This window comes from Choloepus didactylus, chromosome 15 (assembly GCF_015220235.1).
Source record: "Choloepus didactylus isolate mChoDid1 chromosome 15, mChoDid1.pri, whole genome shotgun sequence".
NCBI classification, from domain to species: Eukaryota; Metazoa; Chordata; class Mammalia; order Pilosa; family Megalonychidae; genus Choloepus; species Choloepus didactylus.
Window position 1 is genome coordinate 18051931 of NC_051321.1, and position 23511 is coordinate 18075441.

General features: G+C 33.9%; 1 protein-coding gene across 2 annotated transcripts in view; it reads right to left on the minus strand.

Annotated features, from left to right (window-relative positions):
- The window catches only part of ATRNL1 (attractin like 1), a 1027996-nt gene that overhangs the window by 539289 nt on the left and 465196 nt on the right, over positions 1-23511 (minus strand). For both annotated transcript variants that reach the window (XM_037804686.1, XM_037804687.1), the window contains 2 exons: positions 5839-5933; positions 1415-1493 (listed from right to left, as the gene is read on the minus strand). In XM_037804686.1, coding sequence (XP_037660614.1) covers positions 1415-1493; positions 5839-5933 — 174 coding nt within the window. The remainder of the gene's footprint in view (positions 1-1414; positions 1494-5838; positions 5934-23511) is intronic.

A 23511-nucleotide genomic window follows, 5' to 3' on the forward strand; every position in this document is an offset into this window, starting at 1 on the left:
TATTTTAAATAAATTGGGAGGAAGCCATAATTTAAAACATGAACTAAATGCTCAATTAGTTAAACATATTATTGGGCACTCAATAAATACTTGTTGAAGTTCACCAAATGAAACAAAGCATTTCCAATAAACTTAGCAAGACCTCTACCTTAATGAACAACAAAAATAATTAGAATTAGTTGCATTAATTAGCAATTGAGTTAACTTCTATTCACCTATTCCAAAATTGAGTGGTTTTTTAAAAACGCAGATTCCCTGATCCTATCCCTGTCCTGATGAATCAAAATTTCTTAGATTTGTTCTGGGAATCTGAAAGTTACAAATTATTTCTTGCACACTAAAATCACCATTCTAAAATAATTAAAATGTTTTATACATTTTGTAGATACGTTTGAAAACTCTTGTAAAGTCCTGTTTGTTGTGAAGAAGTAAAGTTCTAAACAGCAGGACAAGTTATCATGACTTCTTAATGAGACTTACAATGCCAAGATTTATTGTATGTTTGGCACTGTAGTAACTAAATGTCCAGATATTTGCCTGAACTTTTCATTTATTTCCAAAATGTTTTGGCACTTTACAGATGTAATAAATATTCTGGAATTGCAAAAGGTTTCTTCACTCTTGAATTCTATGTTTACATAACTCTACAAATTGAAATAGCATAATGTCTTAATTTTCAGGAATGCAACATGTATTTTTAAGCATCCATATACTTTCTATACCAAAAAACCCCACAAAACATCATTACCAACACATTTATGCAACAATATATCTTTAATTCAGAAAATGGAAAGCAGTGAAATCTCCTAAGTCATAAGTGCATAAAATGTGAGCATACTTTTTTCACAATTCAACATACAGGTTTGTACTTCTAAGTTTTATTTTTTAAAGGTCAGTAACTCCAATTTTTTCACACTATTATAAAGATTTATTAAGTGTAGTTTTTTATACCACCTTCTCAGGGGAATATATATCTAACTTTAAGATAATAAATTTAAAAAAGGTTACTTCTATTAGCCCACATAGAAAAATTTCACATTTGATATCAATATTAAGGTTAATAATTAAATTTATACTTCAATATTGAATCAAGTAATTGAAATTATCATCTCTTTACTGATTAAAGAAGTTATCTATCTTAATTTAAAACACAGCATTTCTTGACACTGACATTCAAAAATTAAAGTATACAATACTTTCCACCCATCTAATTTTATTTAACAAGAGAGAAAACTAACAAGGTAATGAAACTTTATCTATAATGATAATTATCTTTATTTGTAACAGCACAATGATTGTTGGCATATAATACTGTTTTATATTTCAATTATTTAACTTAACAGTAAATTGTCAAGCTAAAACAACATCCACGTAGGAACATGTGTGAAAAAGACATACACCAAAATTCTCTTACCTGTTGAGCCAACCGACCATGTAATGTTGAGATTAAAGTTGTTTGATGCATTAATTGAAATATCCAAATTTTTGTTTGACTACCAACAAAAAAAAAATAAGTTTAGAAATTTCAAATTAAACTAGATAGCATACAGTTCATTTAATCCACTGTTTCAATTATATCCCTGTTATCTTTCTCAAACTACATATTATTCAATATTCAAATGAATGAGTATAAGGTCAATTACATTTTTAATGAAAAAACTGTGATAAATTCAAATGTAGATGAAAAGTTTCTTACTTAATTCGGTCATTAAAAGGAATTAAGTACTGATAAATGCTACAACATGAATGAACCTTGAAAACATTATATTAAACAAAATAAGTGAGGCATGAAATGACAAATATTGTACACTTATATGAAATATCTAGAATTAGAAAATTCATAGAAACAGAAAGTAGATAAGAGGTTAGCAGGGTTGGGGGAAGGGAAATAAGGAGTTATGCTTAATGGGTACAGTCTCTATTTGAGATAATGAAAAAAGTTTTGATAATTGGTGGTGGTGATGGTAGCACTACATTGTAAATGCAATTAATGCCACTGAACTACACACTTAAAAAGGTTAAAATGGTATTTTATGTTATATAATTTAACAACAAAAATATAAATTTAAAAAGTTCGTTACTCATCTTTTCTACTATAATCCACCCTATCAAATGAGGGAAGCAGCTGTGTTTCAGTATTTGTATTTTGATTCCCTTTGTTTAAACTTTTAGTTAATAATTAAAATGATGTAAATTTGAGTTAGTCCAAAGTAATTTACCAACAATATAAGATTGTTTTGCTAAAAGATTTCTTCTTAGGTATGTATTTTATTATTATACAACACATTTTCCAGGAGAAAATCCCTTCAAATTCATAATATAAAACTTTCAGTGAAAAATGAGTTTACTCTGAAAACAACGCAGACCACATTTGTTTAAACAACTCTACTGAGGAACGCTGAGGAATTTTATAACATTCAACCTACTCCTCGTCATTCATGAGTAGAGACCCTTACATTTAGTCTCAAGGAAATAGATGCATAAGATATTTCCTTAATTATTATTTGTGATTATGTCATTCGGAGAGGTGAGAAACAAAAAGCAGGTATGATTATAAAACAGTCCTGTGGAAAGTCAAAGGTGATAGTCATACTGAGTAACTTTTAGCTTAGTATATTCAGTGTATTGTGCTTTAAGTATACAAAGACTCATAGAAAATCTGTACTGCTAAGCGAAACCTGGCTGCTAAAATTAAAAAAAAAAGGAATATTAATTTATTAATTTATAAGTATTACTCCTTTTTTTTCTAAATAAGGTAAAGTAGGTAAGTCAACAGAAAATATATCCTGTATTTTCTCAGTGGCTCTTAGGAGAAAATAAGTCTGAAAGCAATTAAGCTACCATTTTTGATATAACAATCTTGGGAGAGAGCTGACTGAAGGAAATATCCCTTCTTTGGTAGAGCAGAAAGAAGGAGCATCGTAAGAGGCAAAAGTAATATTGACGGTCATACCACTGAATGATACACTAAGTTTCTATCTTACACCCCCAAAAAGCATCCATTATTAATAACTGCCCTAGATAGACGGGCAGCTGGGCCACTGTGAAGAACCATGAATTACGTGCCATAGCCATCAGAAGAGGATGGATCATGAGAATACCCTTTCTTATGACCAGGAATGAGAGAATATAGGGAATGAATTGCTGGAGCACAACTTCCTTTATATGCTTTCTGACTTCATTCTCTGTCCATCATATCCGCTAAATAAATATTATTTTATTTTATATTACTTTTACAAATGCCTAGTATTAAGAGTTCCTAATCTCTATGCAGATGGACTAGGGAGAACTTTCAGTAAGCCATTTTCACCTATTTATAGTGTTCTAATAGCTCAGAGATGCCTTCCAGAACAAGATATAGAACTTTTAATGTAGGCACTCTATGCTTTCCATGATCTGTGAGGTCCAAACATATTCCACTAAAAGATTTCCAACGTCTCCTAAGGCAAAGGTGTTTAATAAACTTTGGGGAATAATAGAAGCAAGATTCTGAGTAATGCTTTCAGTTAGTTTCACAAATAGAATCAACTGCTTGCTGAAGACAGTGCTGCTTATTTCCATGCCTATACTATGTATCTTGACAGTAATACAAGAGATTTCTTAGGTGATATGTTGCAGTATCCCTGTTGTATGGAGTTCATAAAGCGACTTTCCATAGCTTTCTCCTCACCAAATAAAAGAGATATTTATGATAATGCAGGAAAAGTCCCTAGTCACTGAAAGAACAATACTATGCATCACAGAAATTAAAAACAAAAAACAAACAAAAAAAAACTTGTGGTATTTCCCATGTTGGCAGAGAGTACTTAAACAGTATCAGTAGAATATAAGACATACACTCTATAATGTATCTGAAGATCAATTTAGATATCCAAAAATATAATATTGGCCCTTTTCTTGGACCACAATTTCCAAGAAGTGGAATCTTCTCTTCAAGTGGCCCCTTCATAATTATACATGTATTACTTAGGGTGGCATAAATATGTGAATAACTATTATTGACATTTAAAAGACCATGGAATATTTCCAATTAATACAAAAATTAAAAAAAAAACTCTTCTTGAATTTTTAAAATATCATTTATCAATTCTAATTTAGGTATTATGGAAACATATTTTACCATAAGCAAAGCCCCATAAGAAGCATTTAGGGTCAAGTAAAAAAGATGTACTAAAAGAAATGACACTGGAATTTCCCTGATAAATGGTAAAATTATTCACTTAGAACACTGGTATATGTGGATAAGTATGGAAAGGTCAGGTTTTAAAGAAATCCACCCCAGAAATTGTTCACCTTAAAGCACTGGATATATAGAAGGTTAGAATTAAATCTGTTATCAAAATATAGAAAATTCAGAAACAGCTGAGGAATTTACTTTTTATTAGTTTCTTGTAGGATGACTAGGAAACCTTGACCAATAATCCATATTTCAGAGACTGTCCCAAAATAAAGTTCTTTTTAATTAAGGGGATTACACAAAATGATGTTATAAGCACCTTTAGTGACTTCACTAATGGTAGGCTAGTATTCTTCAGCTTCAAAGAACTTGTGTCTGGGTTCTTGGCTTCATTTGGACAAGACAGAAGTAAGTGAAACCGAAAGCAAGGACATTTGGAAACACTTGAGCATTTGTGGAAATTAAAGGAGGAGAAGGTAGTCAAGAGAAAGAAAAACTAGAATTCTGGCTAGTCTGGACCTATATGTATGGCACTCTGGATAATACCAGGGAAGGATATTATTCATACCCAAATTTTGAATAAGACACCCAACTTACATTTAATTTTCTGATATTTTCAAAGAACCCCATATTTCTCAAATTACTATTAAATAATCAAGAAGCCAATTGTGATTATAAAGCACTTAAAAACTTTATCACACTGAGAATTACAGTTTCTGACATATTATTAATACATCTTTATAAAAACACAGAGCATCAGTAAAGAAAAGCTTGCATTTGAAAGAAAACATATTTTAAAAATCTTATATAAAGTGAAAACTTCAAATGTATTCCCAAGAATGTAGGCACTATTTAAAATTTGGGGAATAAGGTGTTAATAGAACAAACTGTCCTATGTATTTTTTCAGAATTTATTTTCCTAGAAAAGAAAAAGATAAGAAATTATACTATTTATAAGCAAGTCTAATAAATACTTCTAAAGGAAAGGAGCTAGCAAACGTTAAGATACATTTAGAGATTTCACCCATTGTAAAATTATTAAAATAGATAATACGGATTAATATATAATAAGAATAATACACACATTTAACACAACACCTTCATTTATTGAATGAGTTATTTTTAGTTTCAAAAGAACTAACATTCTATCCAAATAAATGACATGGTCCATATTTCCATTCCCTAGATTGTTTTTAATTTTCTGCAGTCTAGATGGACAGCGATATACACGTGTTATTTCTAGACAACCTCAGAGCCTTTTCCTGAGTTGATGTGTTAATATTAAAATTCAAAATTAATCTTTCATACATTTAAACTGTAAAATTAGATAACCAATGAAAGCTAGCATTCATCTAACTCAAATAAGCCACTGTATAAAGAAAACGAACAATGAAAATCTACCACATTTAATAATATAATAAAATAAAATACTTTTAATTTAGCATGCTTTGAATTCAAGGGTTCTATTTTTAATAAAAGACTACTCTCAGGTTTGAGTATAATTATAAGCAAAAATACTGTTATATGCCTGAAAAAATAATAGAAGTATGTGAAAATAATATATAATTCTAAGTGTAGGATTTTTTGCAAAATCTGAAATGAAAGTTGTATCCCTTGATACAGTATAATTACATTATAAGAGATAAATGATCTGTTCTCACCTGCTCTGGGTTTGCTATGAAATTTATGGCAGTATGGTGACGATCATCTTCCTGCAGTAAGCTGAAGGTAAACTGATAGTCGATCAAAAGGCTGTCTATGGGGAAAAAAATAGAACCCTGATATATACTTTAAAAGATGGTTTGAAAAGCAAAAGTTAGGTGAAAACTATTGCACACCAGTATCAAAAATATATCATTAAATACTAGCAAAATATAAATATAAATATTTGCTATCAAACAATATAAAGCAAAATATAGATATGGAATGAGTCCTAATTCCTTAAAATCATATTTATTTATTTGTTATTTTTCTTGTCCTTTAAAAGGTACTACATAATGACTCTAGATATTCTGGAATTAAAAGTAAGAAAATAAAATAAAACCCATCCATAATCTCACAACTAGAAAGAAATACAGCTAACCCATTTGGTAAATTTTTTTCTGGCTAAAATTCTAAATAGAGACAGTTAGGCAGATATTCTGGTATCCAACTTTCATAAAATCAAAATTCTTTGATTACATGAAATTTAATGTTTAAGCTATATCCTCAAATGCTGTAATGCATTTACTTGTTCCTTTATTATTTAGGTTATCTCTATTTTTGATAATTTTGAATGATTCTGTGATAAAAATCATTCTACAGAAGTGACCTTTATTCACAATTGATAAAAGGAATGCAGGAAAAAACAATTTTTAATTCTATTCATGAATAATGCTGAAACCAAAGTGAAACATTTAAATGCTATAGGCCATGAGTAGCTTCACATATAACTAAGGGTAAAGTATTGCTCATAATTTTGAAATGTAGTTTTTATAAAAAGTACTTTGAATTACTTTAAATACAGATGAGTTCATTTTAGACACATATTTTTCATATTATACCTCCAGCCATTAAAGCCTATCAATATAAAAAGTAAAGATAGAATCATTACCACTAGGCTTACTGTTAAATTGTCTAGGTCATCATTTTCTTCATATTGTTTACTTGTATAGTTTTTAAGATCTACTGTGCTAGTTTGAAACTGTTATGTACCCCAGAAAAGACTATGTTCTTTAACGCAATCTTGTGGGGACAGAGTTATTACAGGTGGGAACTTTTGATTAGGTTGTTTCTATGGAGATGTGACCCACTCAACTGTGGGTGAGACCTTTTTTATTAGATTATTTCCATGGAGATGTGACCCCACCCATTCAGAGTGGGTCTTGATTAGTTACTGGAGTCCTTTAAGAGCTCAAGGAGAGAAGGAGCTTGGAGAAGCAGAGAGGGACATTTTGGAAAGAAGCTAAGATATGTATCCAGAGTTTGCCCCCATGAGAAGCAAGGAGGACCCACAAGAGCTAACACAGAGAGAGACAATGAGAGAGAAAATGCTCAGAGACATTTTGGAGACAGCTGTTGAAACCAGATGTTTGTAGTTGCTAAACGAAGAGATGAAGACCAGAGTTTGCCCTGAAGAAGCTGAGAAACCACAGACACTTAAAGAGAAAGTTACTGGAATCAAAAGCTGAAAGCAAGCAACCCAGGAGCAAAAGACCAGCAGACACCAGCTACATGCCTTCCCAGCTAACAGGTGTTCCAGATGCCCTCAGCCTCTCATCAGTGAAGGTATCCTCTTGTTGATGCCTTAGTTTGGACACTTTTATGGTCTTAGAACTGTAAAGTTGTAACTTAATAAATCCCCTTTATAAAAGCCCATCCAATTGAAAACCTAAACAATCTGATAAATGAATTTGAATTAACAGACATATATAGAACATTACATCCCAAATCACCAGGATACACATTCTTCTCTAGTGCTCACAGAACTTTCTCCAAAATAGATCATATGCTGGGACATAAAACAAGCCTCAACAAATTAAAAGCCAATCCATTTCTGGTATTTTGCATAACAGCATTTTTAGCAAACCAGAACATCTACCCTATATATATTTCTTGTATAATTTAATGTAAGGCAACATTTTGCCTTTCTAACAATTTATAGACATCCTTCTATCTGTTAGTGGGAATTAAGAAATAGGTTATATTTCCAAATTTCTCCTGACTTCCAGAAACTGCAGAGGTAAATTCAATGAGCCAGGCAGAGTTCTAGACACAGGGTATACAGCAATATAAATGGATAAAATACTTGAGTCAAAAGCAGAGATTGGTAGAAGAGAAAAAACCAAAACCAAAAAAAAAAAAAAAAAAAAAGGTGAACTATAGATTCTGTACATGATTCACTTTACATCTCAAAAACAAATAGGTTGAAAGTGAAAGGATGGAAAAAGATATTCCATACAAGTAATAAACAAAATAGAGTAGGGGTGGTTAAAAAAGTATGAGACAAAATAGACTTTAAGTGAAAATTTAAGTGAAAAACTGTTACAAGAGACAAAAATATCATTACATATTGTTAAAAGAATCAATACATCAAGAAGATAAAACAATAATAAACATACATACACCAAACAACAGTAGCCCAAAATATATGAAGCAAAGCTTGACCTAATTGAAAGCATTAATAGAAAGCCCTACAGTAATGGACACTTCACTATTTCACTTTAATGGATAGAACATCTAGACAGAAGGTTACTGAGGAAATAGAGGAGTTAAACAACACTATGAGCCAACTGGACCTAAAAGACACATATAGAACATTCAACAGCAGATTGCGTATTCTTCTAAAGTGCACACAGATCATTCTCCAAAATACGTCATAGGTTAGACTACAAAACAAGCCTCAATAAATTTTAAAAGATTAAAATCATACAAAGTACTTCTGTACCCACAATGGAATGAAATTAGAAACCAATAATAAAAAATGGGAAATTCACAAGTAAGTGAAAATTAAACAACCAATAGGTTGGGGAATAAGAAAATACTTACAGATTAATGAAGATGAAAACACAAAATTCCAAAACTTATGGAATGCAACTAATGCTGAGCTCAGAGAGAAATCTATAGTAATAATAAATGTCTACATTAAAAAGAAGAAAGATCTGAAATCAGTAACTTATCTTTTGAACTGTAAGAAACTGAAAGGAGAGCAAACCAAACCAAAGCTAGCAAAAGGAAGGAAATAATAAAGCTTAGAGTGGAAATAAATGAAATAGAGAATAGAAAATCATAGAAAGAATCAACAAAATCTTTGAAAAGAAAAACAAATTTGACAAACTTTTAGCTAGACTAACGTAGAGAAAATAGAGAAAATGCAAATAACTAAAACCATGAATTAAACTATCAATTAAAATTATTATGAGAATACTTATTTCAACCATTATATAACCTAGATGAAACCTAGATAAAATGGACAAATTCCTAGAAAAGCAGAAATCACCAAAACTGACTTACATCTGAACAGACCTACAACAAGTAAATAAATTGAATCAATAATAACAAAAATCTGCCAATAAAGAATAGTCCAAGGCCAGATGGCTTCATTTGTATTCTACCAAAAATGTAAATAAAAATTAACATCAATCCTTCTCAAACTCTTCTAATAAATTGAAAAGGAGAGAACACTACCTAAATCATTCTAATGACTCTGTGGTAATTTGAAGCTGTATGTACACTAGAAAATATCATGTTCTTTTAATCCATTCCTGTGGGAGTAGATCTATAGAAGGTGGGGCCTTTTGATTAGGTTATTTCAGTTGAGATGTGACCCAACTCATTCAAGATGGGCCTTAATCCTCTTACTGGAGACCTTTATAAGAGGATAAAAGTGAAAAACAACCAGAGAAGTTAAGAGAGTCAGAGAAGCTGAGGGATAAGAATACACACAGAACCTGAGAGAGGAAGCCACTGAAGCCAGTAGCTAAAGGCAATGAAACCTGGGAGAGAAGGACAAGCAAAAGTCACCATGTGCATGTCCATATGACAGAGGAGCTGAGCATCACTAGTAGCCAGACTTCAGGGAGAAGGTTTCCTCAGTTGATGCCTTAATTTGGACATTTTTCATAGCCTCAGAACTCTAAACTTGTAGGCAAATAAATCCCTATTGTAAAAGCCAACCCATTTCTGGTATATCGCATTTCATCAGCTTTAGAAAACCAAAGCAGAGCCCAACAACACCCTGATACCAAAGCCAGACAAAGACACCACAATAAAAAAGAAACTTACAGACCAATATCCTTTATGAAAATCAATACAAAAATCTCCAGCAAAATATAAGCAAACCAAATCAAACAACATATTAAAAGGTTCATATACCATGACCAAGTGGGATTTTCCCTATAAATGCAAGGGTGGTTCAACATTAGAAAATCAATACACCACATTAATATACTGAGTGCAAAAAGCACATGATCACCTCCATTGACACAGAAAAGGCATTTAACAAAGAATCAACCCATGTTCATAATAAAAACACTCAGAGAACTAAGAATAGAGGGAAATCCTTCAACATGATAAGGACATTTATGAAAAACCCACAGCTAACATGATACTCAATGATGAAAGACTGATATCTTTCCACATAAGAACAGGAATAATACAAAGGTGCCCATTTTCACCATTATTCAGCATTGTATTGAAAGTTCTAGACATAGGAAGTAGGCAATAAAAAGAAATAAAAAAAACATGCAAATTGAAAAAGAAGCAAAACTATTTACAGATTTCATTATATATATATGTATATACACATACAGACTCCACAAGAAAACTAGGGGAGCTAATAAATGAAATTGAAAAAAGTGCAAGGTATAATATTACCACTCAAAAATTATTTATATTTCTATACAGTAGCAGTGAACAATCCAAAAACGGAGTTAGGAAAGCAATTTCATTTTAAAAATGGCTCTAGAAGAACAAAATACTTAGGAATAAATTTAAACAAGGAGGTGCAACACTCCAAAATACTGCTGATATTAAAGACCTAAATAAAAGGAAAGACATCCCATGTTCATAGATTGGAAGGTTTAATATTGTTAAGATGACAATGCAATCTACAGATTCCATGGAATACCTATCAGAATCCCAATGACTTTTTTTTTTTTTTTTTTTTTTTTTTGCAGAAATGGAAAAGCTGATCCTCAAATTCACATGGCGTTGAAATGGACTCCAAATAGCTAAAACATTCTTGAAAAAGAAGAAAGTTGGATGCCAAACTTGAAAAATAAGAAAATAATTTCCTGGTTTTAAAATTTACTGCAAAGCTACAGCAAACAAAACAGTGTGTGGTAATGACATAAGGATAGTCATATAGATAAAAAAGAATAGAATTCAGAATCTAGAAATACACCCAAAAATCTATGGATAATTGGCTCTCAACAAGGGTGCAATGTCCATTCAATGGGTAAAGAACAGAGTTTTCAACAAAAGTTGTTGAGACAACTTTCCAATTTGCATGTCTTTTATTTCTTTTATTGCCTACTTCCTATGTCTAGAACTTCCAATATAATGCTGAATAATGGTGAATATCCACATATAACAGTATGATGTTAGATCCCTACCTCACACCATATACAAAATTGGATCCACAAATTGGATCAATGATCTAAATATAACAGAATCATAAAACTCTTAGAAGAAGACATTGGGGAAAAGTTCATGACCTTATATTTGGCAATGGATTCTTAGACATATGACACCAAAAGCACAAGCAAGAAAAGGAAGTATATCTAAAATGGATTTCATCAGTATGAAAAACTTTCATGTATCAAAGAACATTGTCAAAAAATGAAAAGATAACCTACAAACAACCTAATTGTTTTAAATGGGCAAAGGATTGAATAGACATCTCTCCAAAAAAGATACACAAATAAGCACAGGCCAGTAAGCACAGGAAAAGATAGCCAACATCATTCATTAGAGAAATGCAAATCAAGATCACAATGAGGTACCACTTCACAACTACTAGGATGGATATAATAATTTAAAAACTAGTGAAATAAAACCCAGAAATTGACAAGGGCTAACAAGGATGTGGAGAAATTAGAACTCACATAATTGCTGGTAGGAATGAAAAGTGGTGTAGCCACTGCAGAAAACAGTTTGGTGGTTCATCAAAGAATTAAAGTATAGAATTATCATATCACTCAGCAATTCCATTGCTAGGTACAAACAGCAAAGAATGAAAATCAGGTACTCAAACAAATGCATATCCATATATGTTCTTGGCAGTACTATTCACAGTAACCAAAAGATGAAAGCAGCCCAAAGGTCCAACAACAGATGAATGGATAAACAAATTCTGCTGTATACATACAATGGAATATTTTTTCAGACATAAAATGGAATGAAGTTCTCATACATGTTACAGAATGTGAAAAGAACCACAAAAATATTAAATTAAGTGAAAGAAGCCGGAAACAAAAGGTCAAATATTGTATAATTACATTTATATGAAATATATAATATAGGTAAATCCATAGAGACAGAACACACACTGGTGGGTTTCCAGGAGCTGAGGGGAGCATAAAAGGGTGATAAACTGCTTAATGAGTACAGTGTTTTATTTTGGAGTGGCGAAAATAGTTTGGAAATAGATAGGGGGTGGTGGCATAATATTGTGAATGTAATAAAAGTCAATTTTTCATTTTAACTTGTTAGTTTATTATGTGAATTTTACATCAATAAAAAAAGAAGAATGAGTGGAATTCTTTTTGACAAAAGCAGTATGTATGGTATTATGGGGGTAGAAGACTGGGGAAGAATGAAGAGAAAATGGGTGGTAAGAATTTGGTGACAGCAAGTTTAGATGCCACTTTTTAGTTTTGCTCTGAAAAGGAACAGAGAAATAGTGCAATAAATGGAAGATTGCAGACAAGTAGAAGAATTTTGTTATTTCACTTAACATAATGCCCTCATGGCTCATCAATGTTGTTACATGCTTCAGGACTTCATTCCTTCTTACTGCTGAAGAATATTCCATCATATGCATGTATCACAATTGTTTATCCATTCATCGGTTGGTGGACATTTGGGTTTCCATCTTTTGGCAACTGTGAATAATGCCACAATGAACATTGGTGTACAAATGTCTGATCATATCCCTGCTTTCAAATCTCCTGGGTCTATCCCAAGTAGCAGGATTGCTGGATCATAAGGCAACTCTATACTCAGCTTCCTGAGGAACCACCAAACCAGCCTCCACAGTGGCTGTACTTTTTTTCATTTGCAGTATCAGTGGAATAAGTGTTCCTATTTCACCCACCTGTAGTTTCCTGTTTGTTTAATATCTCATTGTGGTTTTGATTTGTATTTCTGTAATACCTAGTGAGGCAGAGCAGCTTTTCATGTGCTTTTTAGCTATACACATTTCCTCTTTGGAAGAACGTATATTTATGTCTTTTGCCCATTTTTAAATTGGACTGTTAATCTTTTTATTGTTGATTTGGACGATTTCATTATATACTCAGGATATCAAATCCATATCAGATATGTGGTTTCCAAATATTTTCTCCCACTGAGTTGACCGCATTTTCACCCTTTTGAAAAAGTTATTTGAAGCAAAGAAGTATCCAAATTTGAGGACGTCCCATTTATCTATTTTCTTTTTCATGGATTGTGCCTTGGGTGTAAGGTCTAGGAAACCACCTCCTGTCACGAGATATTGAAGATGTTTCCCTATATTTTCTTCTAGGAGTTTTGTAGTACTGGCTCTTACATTCAGGTCTTTGATCCATTTTGAATTAATTTTTCTACAGGGTGTGAGATAGGGTTCCTCTTTCATTCTTTAGGATATGGATATCCAGTTCTCCCAACCATTTATTGAACTGTCTGTTCCAGTTCAGTAGATTTGGGGGTTTTGTCAAAAATCAAGTGACCAAAGATCTGAGGGTCTGAATTTCAGTTTGATTCCACTGATAAATATATCTAACCTTATGCCAGCAACATGCTGTCAACAACTGCGACTTCATAATATGCTTTAATATCAGGAAGTGTCAGTCTTCTGCCTTCAATCATTTTTTTCAAGATGTTTTGGCTATTGCAGGCCCCTTACCCTTCCAAATAAAATTTGATAATTAGCTTTTCCATTTCTGTAAATAGGCTGTTGGAATTTTGATTGGTATTACACTGAATCTGTAGATCAATTTGGGTAGAATTGACATACTAATAACATTTAGCCCTCCAATCCATGAACACAAGAGCTCTTTCCATTTATTTAGGTCTTTCTGACTTCTTTTAGCAATGTTTTGTAATTGTCCCTGTACAGGTCCTTTAGAACCTTAATTAAGTTTATTCCTAGATATTTAATACTTTTAGTTGCTACTGTAAATGGAGTTTTTTCTTGATTACCTCCTTAGATAGCGTATTACTAGTGTATAGAAACTCTACTGATTTTTGCATGTTGATTTTCTATCCCGTTAATTTGCTGAAGTCATTTGTTAGATCAAGTAGCTTTGTCAGAGTTTTCTCAGGATTTTCTGATTATAGGATCACGTCATCTGCAAACAGTGAGTTTTACTTCTTCCTTTCCTATTTGGATGCTGTTTATTTCTTTTTCTTGCCAAAAAGCTCTAGCTGGAACTTCTAACACAATGTTAAATAACAGCAGTGACAGTGGGCATCCTTGTTTTGTTCCTGATCTAAGAGGGAAAGGCTTCAATCTTTCACCACTGAGTACAATGTTGGCTGTGGATTTTTCATATATGCCCTTCATCATATTGAGGAAGTTTTCTTTGATTCCTGCCTTTTGAAGTGCTTTTATCAAGAAAGGATGTTGGATTTTGTCAAATGACTTTTCTGCATCCCTTTTCATTTGTTAATGTGGTATATCACACTGACTGATTTTCTTGTGTTGAACCACTCTTGCGTATCAGGAATAAACTCCACTTGGTCATGGTGTATAATTGTTTTAATGTGCTGTTGGATTCAATTGGCAAGTATTTTGTTGAAGGTTTTTGCATCTATATTCATTAGACAGATTGGTCTCTAGTTTTCTTTTCTTTCAGTATTTTCAGCAGACTTTAGTATTACAGAGATGTTGGCTTCATAGAATGAGTTAGGTAGTGTTCCTTCTTCAATTTTCTGGAAGAGTTTGAGCAGGATTGGTATTAATTCTTGGAATGCTTGAAAAAAATTGACTGTGAAGCCTTCTGGACATAGGCTTTTCTTTGTGGGAAGATTTTTGAAGTCTGATTAAATCTCTTTACTTTTGATTGGTCTGTTGAGATCTTCTATTTCTTCTTCAGTCAGTGTAGGTAGTGTGTGTGTTTCTAGGAAATCATTCATTTCATCTGTGTTTTCTTGTTTGTTGGTATTTAGTTGTTCATAGTATCCACTTACGATTTTCTTTTATTTCTTCAGGGTACATGGTAATGACCCCCAACTAATTTCTGGGTTTGGTTATTTGCATCTTCTCTCTTTTTGTCTTTGTCAGTCTAGTTAAGTGATTGTCGATTTTATTAATCTTCGCCAAGAATCAACTTGGGTTTTATTGATTCTCTCTATTGTTCTTTTGTTCTTCATTTCATTTATGCCTGCTCCCAATATTTGTTATTTCTGTCCTTTTGCATGCTTTGGGATTAGTTTGCTGCTCTTTCTTTAGTTTCTCCAGTTGTTTAGTTAGGTCTTTGGTTTTAGCTCTTTTTTCCTTTTTAATGTGGGTATTTAGAGCCATAAATTTCTGTGACTGCCTTTGCTGCATCCCGTAAGTTTTGATAGTTGTGTTTTTGTTTTCATTTATCTTGAGATAGTTGCTGATTTCTCTTGCAATTTCTTCTTTGACCCAATTATTGTTTAAGAGCATGTTGTTTAACTTCCATATATTTGTGAAATTTCCAGTTTTCTGGTTGTTGTTGATTTCCAGCTTCATTCCATTATTATCAGAGAAAGTGCTTTGTGTAATTTCAATCAACTCAAATTTATTAAGATCTGTTTTGTGCCCCAGCACGTGGTCTATCCTGGAGAATGTTCTATGACCACTTGAGAAGAATGTATATCCTGCTGTTTTGGAGTGCAATGTTCTATATATATATATATATATATGCCTGTTAGAACTAGTTCATATAACATATTATTCAGATTCTCTGTGTCCTCACTGATTCTCTGTTTAGATGTTCTATCTATGGAGAGAGTGGTGTATTGAAGTCTCCTACTTTTATTGTAGAAACATCTATTCCTCCCTTCAGTTTTGCCTCATGCACTTTGGGGCCCACTGAGTAGGTGTGTAAATATTGATGATTGCTATTTCTTCTAGGTGAATTGCCCCTTTTATAAATATACAGTGTCCTTCTTTGTCCCTTATAACATTTTTACATTTAAAGTCTATTTTGTCTGATATTAGTATAGCTGCCCCAGCTTGCATTTTGGTTACTGTTTGCATGGAATATCTTTTTCCATCCTTTCACTTTCATCCTATTTGTATTTTGGGATCTAAAACAAGTTTCTTGCAAACATCATATAGTTGGATCATATATTTTTATCCATTCTGCCAATCTGTGTCTTTTTATTGGGGAATTTAATCCATTAATGTTCAATGTTATTACTGTAAAAGCTGTCCTTCTGTTACCATTTTATCCTGTGGCTTTTATTTATCAGATCTATCATTTTTCTCTCTTTTTACTCTTTCAGTTTCCTTACTGATAGTCATAACTTCTATACTCTCCTCCAACCCTCTCTCTCCTGTTGTTGTTATTGTTGTTGTTGTTGTTGTTTTCAGCCAGCAGAACTCCCTTTAGTATTTCTTGCAGGGCAAGTCTCCTGTTAAACTCTCTCAGCTTTTGTTTATCTGTGAATATTTTAAGCTCCCCCTCACTTTTTTTTTAGCATTAACATCAAAATTTAATAATTTAAAATTATTTAAAAATGAGTTCCCAGTAATGGTATTTTAACAGAATAAAGACATACTTATTTTGAGAAAATAAAATATACACTAAAGAACCTCCAAAACAAAAATTCAACAAAATAGAAAGCACAGAAATTTGATTCTCATTATGCGTACATGCACCTGTGTGAATTTATACGCATACACTTATATGTATTCTGTAGTAGAGGAAGCAGTAGCAGAAACACACTTACGCAGTACGAAAAACATACTCTAACAGAAATATAAGCATAAGATATATACATTATAAGTGCAAACAAATGTTATCAGTTAAAATTTTATTTCTCAGTAATATATGATGGGACTGGTTTACAAATGATGTGGCAATGATAGTGCAAGTGGCAAGCAGGAACTCAACATCCCCCTCACTTTTGAAGGACAAGTTTGCTAAATAAAGAATTCTTGGCTGGCAATTTCTCTTTTTCTGCATCTTAAATATATCATATCACTGCCTTCTCGCCTTCATGGTATCTGATAAGAAGTCAGCACTGAGCCTTATGTGGCTTCCCTTTTATGTGGTGAGTTTCTTTTCTCTTGCTGCTTTCAGGATTCTCTCCTCTTCAACATCTGTCAGTATGATTAGTATATACCTTAGAGTGGGTTTATTCAGATTTATTCTATTTGGAGTACTATTTGCATACTTATGACTTCTATAAAGGTTGGGAAATTTTCAGACCTTACATCCTCAAAAATTCTTCCTAGCCCTCTACCCTTCTCTTCTCCTTCCAGGACACCTATAGTGTATATATTTGTGCACTTTGTGTTGCCAATCATTTCCCTGAGATCCAGCTCAAATATTTCTTTTTTTTCTCCATTATTCTTTGGTTTGTTTGAGTTTCATTGCTCTATCCTCTAGTTCACATATCCTTTCTTCTGTCTCTTCAAATCTGCTGTTGTATATCTATAGTATATTTTAAATTTCATCTACTATCTTACATTTCAGTAAGATATGCTATTTTTCTACATAGTTTTCAAATTCTTCTTTATGCTTTCCTAGTGTCTTCTTACTATCTTTATCTCTTTGAAATTATTTAGGAGATTTGTTTCACCATTTCAAATAGTTGTTCCAAATTCTGTATTTCCTTGGACTTTTTAATCTGATCATTTAATTTGGCCTTATCTTCTTGTTTCTTAATGTGCCTCATAATTTTTTGCTGGTTTCTGAACATCCTATTATCTTGATCAGATTATTTTGAAAGTTGATTTCCCTCTCATTTAAGATCTTACTGTCAATTGGATTTGTGCTTTGACACTAGGTTCACCAGTATTTCACAGCCAAACCCGGGCCACCATCCCACACAGGGGGTCCAGACCTGTACCAAACCGCCCTAGAGAAAGGGTGAGAAAGGCAGCTTCTCAGACTACACTTTGGTATGCACTCATTCACCAGCTGCTTGTGTTTCACCCTGGGTCTCTATAGACTTCGGTGCTTGTGCCTAGATATGGATGGGGTTCTAACTCATTGCTGTGAGTGGCTCCAAGATCTGCATCAGTGGCAGAAGGGACCTGGGCCTTAACTGTGTGGGCTCAGTGACGGGGAGGAGTCCAGACCAGCAGGTCTGAGTCACAGATCTCTTATATTTTTTTGGTGTTGTTTTCTTTTTCTTCAATTCAGCATTTGAGGAGTCCTTCTCCAGTATCTATCATCCTCAAGAGTTTCAAGCAAGTGGTATTTGTCCTTTTATTAGTTGTTTCTGAGGGAAGAGTTTTACAAGAGATGGCTTATATTGCCATGTTGATTAAATCACTATACTTCACTTTTAATTTAGCATTATCTTCAGCATTTAAGGAGATGCAGCTTGGAATCTCTCACTAACTTGAGTTAATCTATGCAAGTTAGTTAAACTCAGAGAGACTCATTGGTACAAAGTAGATAAACCTGTCTGTATCATAGGATGGCTTGAGCATTGAACATAGCTGTGTGTGTATTGGGCTTAGAGGAAACTCTCTCATGAAATAAAGGCAATTAATAAATGTTATTTCCATTTCCTTTTTCACTATAATTGGTTATGAATGAATTCTGAAAGATTGCAAAAGGCAGATTCATATATGTGTATATATATATATATATATCTTTGTTTAAAAACATATGAGTTTGTGATCATGTTTTAGTCATTCTGAGGAGTCTGAAGGAATACACATGAACTTTGACAGCAGTATCAGGCAATCAATATTTTTTAAAGAATGGCATATGTTTATGAATATGTGTATTTGCTGACAGATAATTGTTTAATAAATGATAAATTTATGTTGATAATTTTAAGTACATTCATGCTTTCAATGTATCATAATCATATTTAACATATCATTCCAGGAGAATGCCATGGAAAATGAACAAAAATGATATCTTCCATGATTTTCTGACCCCAGCAAAATGTTTTACACACTGAAAGCAGACTGTTTCTTTAAAAACTTGAAATTAACATTTTACTTTCTTCTTAATATCCTCAATGGCTTCCCATTATTCTTATGGTAAAGACTAAAATCCTTACATATTCTATAAAGTACTACATGATTTGGCTCCTGCATATCTCATAAGCCTCATCTCTTGCTTCTCTTCCCCTTGTTCTCTGTATTCTCATCTTACTGGCTTTCTTTTACTAACTCAAACTTGCTGTGCAGGATTGAATATATTACGTTCCCCAAAAAAAGCCATATTCTTTAATGCAGTCTTGTAGGGGCAGATGTATTAATGTTGATTAGATTGAAATCCTTTGATTGAATATTTCCATGGAGATGTGACTCAATCAATTGTGAATGAAATGTCTGATTGGATAATTTCCATGGAGGTGTTACCCCACCCATACATAGTAGGTGTTAATTGGATCACTGTCATCGTATTAAGGAATTCACAGACAGAGCGTCCTCAGAGCAACTGAGAGTGACATTTTGAAGAGCAGCTGCAGCTAAGAGAGGACAAAATGCCCCAAGAGCAACACTTTGGAGAATGCCATTTTGAAACGCAACCTGGGAGGAAGCAGACGCCAGATACATGCCTTCCCAGCTAACAGAGGTTTTCCGGATGACAATGGACTTTCTCCAGTGAAGGTACCCTGTGTTGATGCATTACCTTAGACACTTTATGGTCTTAAGACTGTACCTTTGTAACCAAATAAACCCCCTTTATAAAAGCCAATCCATTTCTGGTGCTTTGCAAAAGGGCAGCATCAGCAAACTGGAACACATGCCGTGTTCTTTCCTGTCGCAAGAACTTCACAGAAGTTGCTGCCTCTGATTCTATACTTCTTTCCATCCTCACATTATCACCACTTCTACCAAGCCATCATTCACATCAAAGCTCAATTATTCCCTTGCTTTACCCACTCCCACTGACCATCCCACAGATTAGTCCAGGTCATCTTGTAATATATTCCCAGAATCCACAATTTTCATGCAGGGTTTTTTGACAATCATAACTAGGTAATTGTATAACTGTTTTAGTAGCTATTTCCCCGACTAGTTTATAAAGTTCTATAGATTAGAATCCATGTTTTGTTCACTGCAAAATCCCCAGAGCCTAACAAAGTATTTACTCAAAAAATATTTGTTGAATTAATAAACAAAAATGAGTAAAGTTCAATAATTAACACTTTCTCCAAGAACTGATAGTCTCTTTAGTAAGTTAATTAAGTAATAAAAGTATGTTACCATTGCATTAAATGAATTATATGAAATTGTTTTGTATATAATAAATATTCAATAGATTCCCTTGCTTACTATATATCATAATCCATGCTTACAATAATTACAAATTAAGAATCGCTAGTGAGCTTTGGACATTTAGAATTTCATTCCCATTGGAATTGCATAAAAACTTATACATCAATTTGGGGAAGAATAACACTTTTATACAAATACTTCCCATTTGAGAAACTGGTATAATTTTCTAATTGTTTAGATGCTCTTTATTTTCTTCAGTGTGATTATTTTATTTTATTCATACAAAAACAACTCCTTGGTTCACTATATTGTGAAATTTTGTTGCTCTAGTTTTATCATATATGGTTCAGTGTGTGGGATGGAGACTTAACTGCCTGAATTGAAATGTGGTTTCGCCATTTCCTAGCCATGCAATCTCATACAAATTAATTAAACCTATGTAACTCCATTTTCTCTTATAAAAATGGGGATAATAAGCACACAATTCTGAAATAAGTGTATGAAATTTTTCATCATTGTTCAAGATCAGTCTGACAATGATTTTTTTCTCAGAGCTATTTTAATTTTCTCATATTGTGTTATATAGTTCTTAATTGTGGACTATGTTAAAACATCAACTAATTCTAAAAATACTAGAATATAAGATTCAGGAATTTTAATTAAAACTGAGGAGTCAAAGAGTAAGTTTAAAATGCCAACAATATGAGTCATTATTTTTTCTCAGATAATGCTCAATCCATCACATCTGCAACCTGCTAAATATAAGAATTAGATTATCTGTGTTCCCTAAAGTAACTTCTGCTCCATTTGCGGATCAACCACTAAGATCCGATTTAAGTAACGATGTGTATTCAACCTTTAAAAAGCCATTAAAGTGATGTCATCAGCATAACGCCATAAACAACTACTGAAAATCTCTGTCCAGAGATTCAGTAAAAAAAAGGACAATTTTCACTTGTTCAGAACTCTGAAGGAAGATATAGACTGGAGAAGGATCCCACAATGCTGATTTGAAGAAAGAGAAAAATATCAGGTAGGAAACTTCCGTTCTGGACCAGCTGGTCCTCTCCCTTCCCCCTCACTTGGTCTCACACACCTCGGGAAGTGCACAGAGGCAGCAACTGGGATCCCTCACATCTCCCACTGGAGACACAGTCTATAAAACCTTTCAAAGCAGCCAGACAGATCCCCACCTATATCCAGACACAGGGACTCAAGCCCACAGAAACCTGCAGCAGGACTTAAGCCTCTGTTTAGGGCAGAATACAAAAGGGCAATAGGAGGAATTTCAAAATGGAGAATTAGGGAGGGAAAAGCAAAATCTTCCCAAAAGTAACAAGTAGACAGCAGAAAATACCCAAATCAACAGTTTGGAGGCTGGGGGCAAGGGGAGGATATTTCAAGGCCTGGGTCAGGAAGGGACGAAGAGTCTAAGAAAACGTACACAGAGACTGTGTTTCCAGCACTGGGTCCTGGAGCCCCTCCCTCACCCTTGAGGGAAATACCAGTAGGCAGCCTGATCCTTGCCTGAGAACAGCTGCAGATGGGGGAAACTGGGGGAATCATCTACCACAAGGAAAGTACAGGGCATAGCCCCACATTGAGCCAGATTTTGACCTCCAAAGTGAGTGCACAGGAATCCCGCAGTTCCAGCCCTGCTGAGTCAGATGCTGCTGGGCTCCCAGAGGTAAACAGTTTCTGAGGATGATAAAGTCACAGAACAGTGCCATCTGCTGGGCAGGCTGGAAAGTGCGGGGGAATTGCAGGGCTTTTCAGAGCTTCTCCAGACCCTATCCCAGGCCCATGGGAGCTGGTTTACACCTCCTGAATGGGAACCTGGCCCTGTTTGGGCTTAGAAATATGTACAACACTACTGTCAAAGCTGTGCCCTAAAACAAAGCCAGAACTCATTGGCCAGCAAGAAGCAGAGCACTCCTTGGCTGGCTGCTGGCTGGGGAAGTTGAACCTCTCAGAAACCCAGCCTGAGGTCGTTCCACACGGGAGCCTAGGAATCACCAGACACATTGTGCCCATAGGAGAGGTCTCAGCCAAGGTGCAGTGCCCCCACCCGAAGTCCCAGAGTCAGTGGCTTCCAGTGCACATGGAGAACTGCAGCCTTGACTGGATTATTGCCTGGCTGGGTCCCAGTCCAGAAGGCTGCCACAGTCAGGGAGAGGCAGGGTTGTGGAGGAGAGGAGGATCAAGGATGCCATCTGCTGGGGAGCCAGGGAAAGTGAAGTCTGTCAAACTGCTTTCCTGCCCAGCCCCTAAAATACTTCTGAAAAAGGCTGAAATGCCTGTGTGAGGCCCTGGCCCTGGTTTGGCTTTGAATTACTGACAAACCAAGTGCCAAAGGAGATATTCAATTCAAACTGAAGCAACAAAAAAATCTTAGACAAGTAAGGGTAATCAACTTTCAAAATAACCTTATAAAGATAAGCAAATGCCAAGAAACCAGCAAAAAATCAAAAAGCACAGGAATACACAAGAAGATATGGCCAAGCCAAAAAACCAAATTAAAATTCCAGACAGAATTTGGAACAACTAATAAGCATATTCATACAAATCTCCTAAATAATTTCAGTGAGTTGACTAAAGGGATAAAGGATATAAAGAATATACTAAAAAAGCATAAAGAATTTGAAAGAATAAATAGAAAAACAGCAGATCTTACAAAGATGAAAGCTACTGTAAATCAAATTAAAAATATATTAGAGACACACAACAGCAGATTTGAAGAGATAGAAGAAAGAATGAGTGAACTAGAAGACAGAGCAACTGAATTCAAATGCACAAAAGAACAAACGGTAAAAAAGTTGGAAAAATTTGAATTGGTTCTTAGGGAAATGACTGACAACATGAAGCACAAAAATGTAAGACTCATTGGTGTCCCAGAAAGAGAAGTGTAAAGGGGTAGGAAGATTATTTGAAGAGATAATTGGGGAAACTTCCCAACTCTTATAAGAGGATATAAATATGCAAATCAAAGAAGCCCAATGAACTCCAAGTAGAATAAATCCAAATAGACCCAATACAAGATATATGCTAATCAGACTGCCAAATGCTGAACAGAAGGAGAGAGTCCTGGAAGCAGCAAGAGAAAAGTGAGTCACCATATACAAGAGAAGCACATAAGATTAAGCGCTGACCACTCATCAGGCACCATGGAGGTGAGAATGCAGAGGCCTGATATATTTAAGATTCTGAAAGTGAAAAATTGCCAGCCAAGAATTCTTTATCCAGCAAAGCTGTCCTTCAAAAG